At 40.0% G+C, this 11,327-nt stretch overlaps 1 protein-coding gene across 1 annotated transcript; it reads right to left on the minus strand.

Annotated features, from left to right (window-relative positions):
* Positions 1 to 6,744: 6,744 nt before the first annotated feature.
* Positions 6,745 to 10,280, minus strand: polr2m (RNA polymerase II subunit M). Its single transcript, XM_074667068.1, has 4 exons — positions 9,930 to 10,280; positions 8,655 to 9,242; positions 8,259 to 8,481; positions 6,745 to 7,407 (listed from the first exon to the last, which is right to left on the minus strand). Exons 1-4 carry the CDS (start codon positions 10,037 to 10,039, stop codon positions 7,264 to 7,266), a joined length of 1,065 nt encoding a protein of 354 aa, XP_074523169.1. The 5' UTR covers positions 10,040 to 10,280; the 3' UTR covers positions 6,745 to 7,263.
* Between the last annotated feature and the right edge of the window lie 1,047 nt (positions 10,281 to 11,327).

The following is an 11,327-nucleotide window of genomic DNA, read 5'->3' on the forward strand; positions in this document are numbered from 1 at the left end:
GAAAAACAATATTATGTTGTTTAGGTCCACCCTTGTTTCTGGACAGCTTTGGATTGATGTCACAAACAACTCTGGCCAAGAAATTATACCTTAACACACTGGTACGCTGCTTGATTGCCACGACCAATCTTAGCCAGAGTTTTGTAATTCTTAAACCTGGCTTTTACTGAGTGCAGAGCACTGAGATAATGAACGCTCTATTGTGAGTCTATAAAAATATGTAATGTTAATGCAAAAGGAGAAGCTTGTGTGATAATTTCACTTTAAGAAGGGATCAGGTTTCATTTAATGCAAGATGAGGGGCATGAACTAATGAAGTGTGTAGTAAAATGTTTGAGAAAAGAAAAGAAAGTTTGACAAAAGCACATTGTTGTTGTAACATTAATGCTGATACAAGAATAAGAATTTTCCTCCTCATTATGAGCTGCCGGGCAGGGTCTCTGGTCCCCACCCCCACCCCCGCCGTGCCCTGGCACCCCCGGAGCATCCCCACAGAGACGGCTTCCTTGCCGTGATGAGCTTTTGACAGGCCCCAAAGCAGGCCGCTTAATGCTGTGCCAGGCCAGACATGGAGCGGCTGGGACGCTGGCAGCTTCTTGGCCCACATCATGCATCATGGGCCTCAACCCATTTTACCCCTAGTTTCCCTCCTCTTCTCTCTTTCTCTGTTTCTCCTCCCTTTCCTTCGAGTGCCTCAGGATTGTTATGCAAAGCTTTCCAGGCAGAGATGTGGGAGTTTCACAGATGTATCCAGATAATGTGCGTGTACACTCTCCCACCACAGCAAGATACAGGGGTCCAAGCTGGCTGAGCAGCCAAGTGCGAGGCCACAGCCTCACCTGGGACATGAACCACACCTTTGACTCACAGAGACTCACTATCTGGAATCAAACAGTAATTTAAGCTCTTTATCGTAAATATCTGCCGACAGCTGTTGATTCTCCACATCCCCTCAGAGACACTGACTTTGGACGTGTTAGTCAGAGAAAGTCTGGGATGATGAAATGTTCCTGATAGCTGCATGATGGCTGATAATAACCAAAAGCAAGAAGAAAAGCCTTGATGATGCATCTCATACAAGTCAAACTGTTGCTTTCAAATATTTAGAATGAAATCTTTACCAAAAACTAAAAACTCAGGCTGCAGAGACAAAAAACACAGAGACACTACTGCCCTCCGGTGCTGAGATGTGTGCACTGCCTGCAGACAGCGACCGAACATGCAGTCCATCTGCTGCAGACATGACTACACAAGGATAACTCATTACAGCTATACCATGCCTTTTCCATTTGTGGGCTCTTTTATGGCTTTTGAACTGTAAACATTGTTTCAAGGAAAGGAAACACACAACACTTGTGTTGTTGTGACATTCTTACTCCACTGAAACTACCATGGATGGTTCACAGTGCTTACATGTAAGATTCTGGTTGGTTAACTGTTGAGGAAAAGAGGAATAATATTTAAGTAGCAGAGTGTGCAATAAAATAAATAAAAAAGAAACACTGCAAATGTATTGTACTGCAGTTAGTTATAGCAAACAGATCATTACCAGTGCACACTCCTCTCTGCAGCAGAGAAAAATAAACGGGAAGCTCTGGCTTATCTTTGAGCATACATTGAAACCTATCACTTGACAGTGAATGATTAAAATGAGGTTGGCCCTGCTTTAAAGATTGAAATCATGTCCCTTCGCTCTGCAAAAGGTTTCAAAGAGTGAAATTATCAATGTTTGCAGGATTTCATGTTTAAAATCTTTGTGCTTTTTCTTATGATGCTGGTACGCACAGGAAAACCAGGAACAACAGAAAACCATTAACCCTGGCATATTTTAGTTTACACTCATGAGATGGTTTGTAACAAATCACAAATGAGACTCAAATTTGATATGTGTAACTTTTTCTAGTCCAGATGTGGAATGCAACAGGATATTTCTACTGTATGGTGGACTGCGTACTGCACAGTTTTGTGGTCGATTTCTATTTAATGACACCTGAAACATTCTCTGAATCACTGCAGGCATCACAGTAAGTGGCCGTTGATATTAGTAAAGGAACTAATGTAGGATAAATTAAGTATTTTTTGCAGGTACTTATTGGCAGTAGCTGGGGAGCAAACACAAAAAAGTGCCTTATGTGTACAACACCTGGCAGAGTCTGACTGTCATGAACAGAATATGGTTTGATTTTTATTTATTAATGTCAGCATCTGGTTAAAATAACAACCGTTAAAAGACAAGCAGCTGCAGTTTTGAGTAGTGGTATGCTTAAAAACAGCCTTGTTTGGTCAAGTAAAGAAAAAAGAATTTATCTCTGGTATGAAGCAACACAATAAATCATTCCCCTGATCATGTTTTGCAACCAGCATTTAGTTCAGAACCCATCTGTCAGATTCAGCCACCAGTCAGAGAATATTTTCCTCTCTACATTACTGCTGAGACAGCTGCAGGACTCTCAAGAGCACTGCAGCCACATATCATACTTCCCCAGGCCGTGAACAGCCCTGACATGAGCTATGTGCCAGCTTCCCTTCTCTTTCTTTCTGTCTCTCTCTCTCTCACACACACACACACACACACACACACACACACACACACACACACACACACACACACACACACACACACACACACACACACACACACACACACACACACACACACACACACACACACACACACACACACACACACACAACTCAGCACCATCCTGTCAGGAAACTATTTACTGTATTAAGCAGATACATCATGTGATGACACACACATGCAAAGCTTCTTTCTTTCTCATTCACACACAGGTCCTTGCATTTGCACGTTGAACATTTGTTTAACTTTCAAACTTCTGATAAACACAGACAATTTTTTCATCTGCTGTCAGGTTCATCTTTGACGTGTTAAGAGCAGAAAAACAAAATTGGGCGAAGTGCCAAATGTTGAACTTAAAAATAAATGGGTAATATTTCATTTTACTTTCATCAGCTCCAATAGTTGATAATTACACTACATATTGCTCAGTTCTAACTTTGGGTTGGTAATTTCACACTGCAACATTTAACAGAAAAACAGTTGCGGCTGACACCTTTATCTGAAGTCTTTTTCACTCACTGGTTATACTGGTGCAGGGGACGAGGGAAAGCTGGTTGTAATTGGGATGAGGAGATAGGCTTCACAAAACTGCTCTGTGCTGCTTTATTTCATCTCATCATTTGCCCTGAAAAAAAAAATCTGACAGTAACATCAGAGAACGGAAAGTATGACCTCAGACTTTGTAACCTGGCAGATATAATCCAATCATTCTGCTGAGGGCCCTACTCATGTTCAACGCCAGTCTATACATCATGCTGTATATCTAATTTGAGGCTGAGCTGACTGCTCTTTGAAGATGCAGTTTTGAAATCACATACTAGTTTCCCCTCCCAAAACAGCAAATTACTTCTACTCCCGCAGGACGTGTGATTTCGGACTCTGAGTTAAAGCAAATCACTTGCAGACTGCTTCATGAGGAGCTTATTAATCTGAGACAAGGGGGCTGGGATTCAAGTTGAAGTATAAACAACCTCATCATCGATGGACAGCATAGAAAAGCTTTGACTATGGAGAGTGTGTGCTTGGTTCCACCTCAACAACATCAACATACGCTAAGAGTTATGTTTGACGCCAGAAACCACAGAGAAAAGCAAAAATGTGCCCCTTAATTGGTAACAGTCTCTGAATTTATGTAAGCAAGGTAGGCTGTAATTAATCCCAGCATGATGAGGATCCTCTGCGGGGTGTGTTCATGGATTTGTTATTGGACATCACCACACCACTCTGGATCCCATCAGATCACGAGTCTAAAAACACACACACCAACCAGGTGGGGATTTTTTTCTCCCACCAATAATTCAAGACAAATTACAAAAGGTTATCAAAGAGCATCTACCAGCAGACTCTGACCCACACAAAGCCGCCCTCATTTCCCCTAAAACACTCCTCAGTGCCTCCTAGCTTCCTCATTAAAATCCCAGAGTCCAGCTGTTTGAGTTAAGACAGCCTGCATTCCCTGTGAGAGTTAGAAGAGAGATGATAGGAAAAGCAGTTTGAGAGCTGCTGAGCAGAGCTGGCACTTCTTATCTACCACGTATTACCAGAGTTGAGAAAAGGTATTTGCCATGTTGCATTAGCTTGCTGCCATCCCATCACCGCCTACCCTTTCCAGCAACAACATGATCTCAATGCAGTCCAGATGTCTAAGCCATCAAGCTTCAATATTACACTGGGCCAGCATTAATCTTATCAAGCGTGTCACAGATCCCTGTCTGATAACATCGCACTGCCTGCAGCTGACCACAGCTTCACTGCAACCTGAAACGCAGATCTCCAGCAGATTCATTTTGCACACAAATTAAGTCAATAAAATACAAGTCTAACACTTAATTAGTTTGTATCTGTTTGATTGTGACATTTAAATAATCCACCATGGGAACCAGAGTGTGAGAGGTGAGAAAATGAATAAGTCCTGAAGTGGAGTCTTGTTGCATCATAAATCTTTCATATTTTTAGACTTGACTAGACTTTTCTCTTATGAAAGGAAAAATTACACATTTTACTTTCCAGAATTCTTTTGTTTAAGAAATGTGTTGAGCAGGCTGAAGACACTATCAAATACTCCAAGGCTGCCTTAATAAATAAATACATAGTTTTGTTTCTCATTTAGAAAACTGACACACAGATGGTTGTAAATGTATAAAAGGCCAAATCAAAAGTTAAGAGGTTCTTTTCAGTTATTGAACTGCCTTTTTTATATACTTCTACTGTCAGCAAAATACATTTAAGTATTTTTAAGGTGTTTTATTTGTTAATTTGTGGTTTTTAATTACACCTTACAGTTAATCTCTTCAGCCATGCTCAAGTGTTACCTGTATATTCTTCTTGGGTCAGTCCTGTGGCTCTTTTCTTTATGGCTCGTCTCCATAGAGCTACCAAAGATAAAAGCAAACTGGTGTGAGTCGACAGATTACACTGAGTAGTCTTCTCACAGAATCAATGATCTACAAGAGGTCGTAGCAACCACAAAGGCAGTGCTGTTACTTTCAAGTGGTTGAAAAGTACAGGCAACATTTATTGTATTCGCATCTTCTAATAACAGTTTCATATATTTAGATACTAATTGGTTGAAATTGATGAAAAAATTTAATTCTTAGAGCTTAAGAAACAAGGGCCGTATGCACGACCAGCCATTAGTGAGAAAAACGGACCAGAGGTGGGAGCAAGTCACTGCTTTGCAAGTCTCAAGTCTTTCATCCCAAGTCTCGAGTCAGGTCTCAAGCCAAGATGTGCAAGTCCAAGTCAAGTCTCAAGTAACGACAAGAAAGGTTGAGTCAAGTCCAAGTCACAGGCTTGGAATTTTCAAGTCCTTACAAGTCACAGGCACTGTTTACCAAATAAAATGCCACTTTAATTATGTAAAAATCTATTAAATTTAACAAATACAATTTTGAATTCTTATGTACTAAATAAAACCAGCGTGACAAGACTTTGTGGTCTCGTCGTAGTTGAGACACTGCAAGACACACACTGCTACAACTTTAATGACTTGACAGTAACATGCACTGTTGCAAAAAATGGGTGCTAAGCTAAAGCTAGCCAAAGCATTATATCAACAGGTATCCTTGAGTATACTCACCGTTCTTTGTGCAACCTTAGGTGCCGAACAAAGTTCGGAGTTCTCACTTCTCCGTCGGTTATTTAATGTTGCAGGTTTTGCACACAGCAATTAGCTTTTTGTTTACCACCTCGGATTTGAGAACGCGAATGAAATTCTCCCCGTTAGCATCCCGGTAACTGCCACTCTTGAGCAGTTTGGCGCTCACAGAAACTTAATCCGCACTCGTGATGTTTGTTCTCAAACCTGATTGGACGTTAATAGATACATTCAATGGGACAAATTCTGTGGGAAAATTTGACTTCCTGAAATGAAAAAATTACCGTCACGTTAGTTGAATACTTTGAATGGGGGCATATTTTATTCAGCACATTCTCTCTTAAAAAAAAAAAAAAAAACTAAAAAAACTAAAGCATTTAAAGTCAGGGAACCAAATTCCCAAGTCACTGATGACAAAGTCCAAGTTGAGTTGCAAGTCGTTGATATTGTCAAGTCGGGTGCAAAGACAATAGTGACTCGAGTCTTATTCACTCGAATCCGCACTCCTGAAACGGACCGTTTGCGCCAATGGCAAAAAAAATCGATTTTACGCTATGCATGAGCCAGGTTAACGGCTCAAAAGAACGTCAAATTTAATACCCCACCATTGCAGGTGCTAACGTTAGGATGGCACCTTCGACTATCGGCAGACATCGCGCAATGCGTTGTCGTTTTAGACGAAATACACAGACAGTGGGCAGTCCTTTAGTGGCGATGTGTAGCCATACACGTGTAATGTAATAAAATCTTAATTTCTCCAGCTGTAAAAACATTTTTCCTGATCTCTCAGTCACATTGCTACCTCTCGCCAGGTTTATTGCCATTTATAAGTGGTAGGCATGCGCAGTTCGAACTTTTTTGATTTTCCAGGAGGTTCCCCTCAATTATGAGGTTCCCCAGGTTATAAGTGAAGTTAACATACATGAAGCAGTCCCTGCTGTTGTCACTTACCAGCTTTCAGTGTGCCCTGAGAAGCTACCTGTATAAGTGACCTGTATTTAGTAGAGTCTATAGAGATGTCCTGAAACAATAAAAGACACCAAACAAACACAGTGGAAAAGATGATGTATTTGTATTTTCTTTTAAAAAACTCTCATAATTAAATTGATCTCATGTTTCTGCAGGCTCATTTTCTTGACAAAGTTGTAAACAGTCGTGCCAAAACAGTCTGCTCCCCTTTCTGATGAGCTTAAGTGCTTATGATAAATAACACAAAACCTCCAAAACACTCAGGTTTAAAAGACTCTGGTTCCCTCCATTAACTGGTACAATACATTTCTCTCATGGGGCATGCTTACAATTGTGCATCCCTGTGAACAGCAGGTTTAATTTGGGAGATTCAAACAACCAAACCAACAGCTTAATGTAAATTAAGCAAGCTAGTTTCACAACCTGCCTTTCACTTTCCTGAGCAGAGTCTGGGATAAAAAATTCCCTTCACAGCGTGCAAAGAATCTTTTCCTCTCTTAAGAATTATTGTCCTTGAAGAGAAAATCCCGTTTGATGGCTCCTGATTGTGAGGTCCAAAGCCTGTTTCCCTTAGGGCCAAGGTCATTGTGGTTTCCCCAGATCTGGCCTTCCAGGATCAGTCCTCCTCTGAGGAGAGCTGGGCTCCTTCATCGTGAACCTCTCTGTAGGTAGCCATGGGGCCATCGTCAGGAGTGTAGCTCCCCATAGAGATCTTCAATCCCTCAGACAGTTTCTGGGCGGCCAGCTTGGCCTGTAACTCCTGAAATAAAACACAACACAGAGGAAAGTTGACATGAATAGGCTGGTAACAGAAACAAGCACATTACTATAAAGCAGCACAGCTATAGCTATTAAAGCTCCAACAAAAGTAGGACTGGTAATAAGCTTAACAGGCCTCTGTGAGTCGACAGCAGCACACTGTTTAACGTTTGGCTCTCAGCTCTTACTTTGAGTGAAAGTCTGCAACAACTGGACACTGCCCTCTAGAGCAGATAGAGAAAAATGACTCTAACTTTAATTAAATTCACACTTGAATTTAGTAATAATTGAACCTGAGAAATAAACAAATAATGGTGAAAAGTTATCTTTTTTTTATTATTCACTTAATTTATATTCTAGTTAAAAAAAGCCTCTCGAATAAATTTGTTAAAACAACATTTCAATGAAAACTATCTACTTTTCAAAAATATTTAAGGACTACATATTCTGATTGAAACTGTCGATATTTTAGCAGCTGTGCTCACAGTTTATAAAATACAATTAAAATGTGATTTGTCTCCATATATATATATATATATATATATATATATATATATATATATATATATATATATATATATATATGTGGGTGTGTGTAGCTTGAAGTTTGAATTTTTCAAAGTCTGACTCACATATTGAGATGAAGTGTAGGTTCGATTGATCATACAACCAATTTGTATCCCACTAACTTGCTTGCATTATTTATTATTTTATTGTGTGAGACAAAAGACAACTAGATCAAAGTTCAGTGCTTGTGAACTGGACAGCAGTTCAATTAAGCATCCAAATTAAATGTGCTATGCTGAATTCACTGTTAGTAACAGAAACTGCGAAGAATTCAGCTGCACTGACCTGCTGCTTCTTGGTTTGCTCCTTCAAAAGGACAGCAGACTCTTCTAGAGATAGGAGCTGTGCAGGACTGTGGTAAAGTGGAGGTAGTTTTGCTGCCGTTGTGTCATCCAGGTGTTTTCTGTCGCGCTCTCTTCTGGCCTGAACAGAAAGTGGTGAAGAACCTTCAGAGGACTGGCTAGGTGACGAGGATCCTGATGGAGAGGGGTTATTTCTTTGGGCCAGCCTGGACACAAGGTAAAGGAGATATAATGTACAATAAAGCATAAACAAAATGATAATGAAAAGAGGAAAATGAAAACAATGTATCTTATAAATCCACAAACATTATTCTAGATTTTCTTTAAATCATCATGTCTACAATCTTAATCATTATATGATGAAACACAGTCCACTCACTGGTTTGGTTTGAATTTCTGCCTCTGGGGAGCTGGTATTTTCTCTGTTTTTTCCAGAACAGTGAGATAGTGGGGCTTTTTCGGTATCTCCTTATGGAAGTCTCTTGCAGTGCTGTTAATTGGATCTGGGGACTTGTCATTGAAACCAGTCATAGTTTCAGATAGTCTGACCCTTTCCAAGGCCTCCACAAGGTCACCCTCTTTTGTTTCATCAGAGTTCAGAGAGCCCCCAGCAACAGTCGTCTCCATGTATTCCCCGGCCACTCTGGCGGTAAAAGGGTCCTGCTGCTTGTCCAAAGTGTCATTTTTGTAAATGTGGGCTGGGGCAGGAGAGCTCACCCTGTCCTGTATGCAATTAACTGCAGCACCCTCACTGTGGGTGTTCTGTTGTAAGGCAGATGGGGTATTGGGGTGAGCACACTGTTGCATAGTGAAGGCCTGCTTATATTTGGACTGTAGCTCAATACTGGCAGCAGACACCAAGCTCAGTCTCCTCTGCTCTTCATCATGGAGCTCAATGGCAAGGTGCACTTTCTCTGCAAACTCTCTTATCCTTTTTCCTTTGTCTGGAAGAGTTTGTAACAACCTCCTGCAAACAACAGACTGTCATTATTTTGCTTTGTTTTCCAAAACAACCTTTAAAGACAAAATTTTCAATCCCTCTTTGACTTGCATTTTTTCCACATATCTCTAGCATACATCAAGCATTTAAATATACAAAAACACCAGTATCGTGTAATACTGTAGCATGACATACTATGTGATGTAATACCACTGTATATTTATCATCTTCTAACTGGACTGAGTTTGACTAGACTTATTGAGAGTTATTATTAAAAGAGGATAACAATGCTGAAATCTTTCCATTTTTTAAGTGATTTTTTACTGTAAAGTAAGAGCATACTGAACCAACCCGAGTGTTACATGTTGTTAACAAGAGGAAGTCGAGATGTAATTTGTCACAGCCAACAGTGATCATGTATGCTGGTTCAGTTCAGTTCAGTTCATAACACATGTCGAGTTATGAATGTCGTAGCCTTACGCTTGTCAACAACACAGTTTCAGCTCTTATAAATAAATAGAAAAATCATTTATTTACTCGCAGATTTGTGCTCTGGACCTAACTAGACCCATTGTACTTTGCTGAGGACCTAATGACGCAGCTTGAGTTTTTGATTTGTGTGTCCTCATCTGTTTTTCTCTTCACACGTTCAACATGTTGTTTGCGAGAGGTGTCCCTTCCTGAACTTCGCCAGAGTCTGTATTTTAAACTTACTTGTTGGAGAGTATCTTTTCCTGTCGCAGGAGCAATTCCAGGAGCTCTTCTTTACTCTTGTTTCTCAGGTCTCCCACCTGACCCTGGCGCTCTGTCCACGACGCAGACATCACTGTTAGCTACCGACAGCTAGCTTCAGCCATTCACAAACACTGCAAACTGACGTATAAACTCAGGACAAAACAATCAAACTCTGAGGATGAGTTTAACGACTAAATACTAATCCATCTCAATGACCTTTCCTCTGTTTTGAAGCTTTTGGACCACTACAGCCTACAGCAAGTTTACGTGCTATACTTGGGACATCAACATTTCAAAGTGGGACCCTTCGTCTTCTTCTTCTCTTTTTGCGGAAGTCATACGCGTGATGTTGAGCTCTACCGCCCCCTGCTGTAGATGACGGTGTACTGCATTTCTTTTTCATCATTTGCCGCCCTCTGCAGGAGAAGACTACGTTACACACACTTTAACTAGTTTTACATGCCAGTGAGCGCTTAGTAATCAATCAAGTTACATTTATTCCAGATTTTCAACATTACGTCGGGATTGTTAAAATCCTTCCCCTCCTTCAAATTTCTAAGAGGAGCTCTAAACGCACCTGTGCTGGATGGAGGGAATCGAGAACAGGTGAAATCAAATGCCTCCTCAGGTAAGACTCAAAAACAGCAGGACAGTCCTTTGTTTGAATCCTTACCTTTCGGGCGCTATTGTCTTGTTTTGCTGCAAAGTGCGTCCAAAGTGTGTTTTTTGAAGTTCCATTGGAAGATCTTTTCTTTTTTTTGTTCCTTTTTTTGATTTATATTTCTTTCAAATAAATCGTGTAAAATTTTCTAGTTTTATGAGCACTTGCTGTAAAATTGATCACTTATGTTGACTTGGTTGACTCAAACAATTTTCTTTCATTTATATGCAACTTTTATTCATGTTCCAGTAAATTCTTGTATTGGACAACTTCAAATGTTCTCGGAAGGGGTTTTTCGAAATGTTACCTCTTAATCCCTTTTAATCATTTTGTTGTATCACACACTGCTTTGAAAATACTGGAATTTTCAGAAACACTGTGCTTTTTGTTACTCCAAAACCAGTCATCTGAAAAAAGAATAGTTATTTTTTCTGAGCAATTATCCATTTGCATCATAAAATTAAAGTAAATGGCTGCATACACACTACAACACAGCTTTAGGAATACTTAGTTTGAAAAAACAACAACAACCAAAAGGTTCTCAAATATACAAAATCACTTATATATGTAATGTTAAAATGAGGTTAATTTTGTGCTTTTTGTAAAATACCAGGTTCGGTCCATTATTGACAGAGCAGTTCAGTAGTTGCGAGTAGTTGAGTATGTGTCAGGATATATAAAGTGTAGGTGCAGTTGGCTCAATAACAATATCTGGT

This window comes from Halichoeres trimaculatus, unplaced genomic scaffold, assembly GCF_033239565.1.
Source record: "Halichoeres trimaculatus isolate MK-OKI-2021-1 unplaced genomic scaffold, fHalTri1.1 fHalTri1_scaffold_3, whole genome shotgun sequence".
Taxonomy (NCBI): domain Eukaryota; kingdom Metazoa; phylum Chordata; class Actinopteri; order Labriformes; family Labridae; genus Halichoeres; species Halichoeres trimaculatus.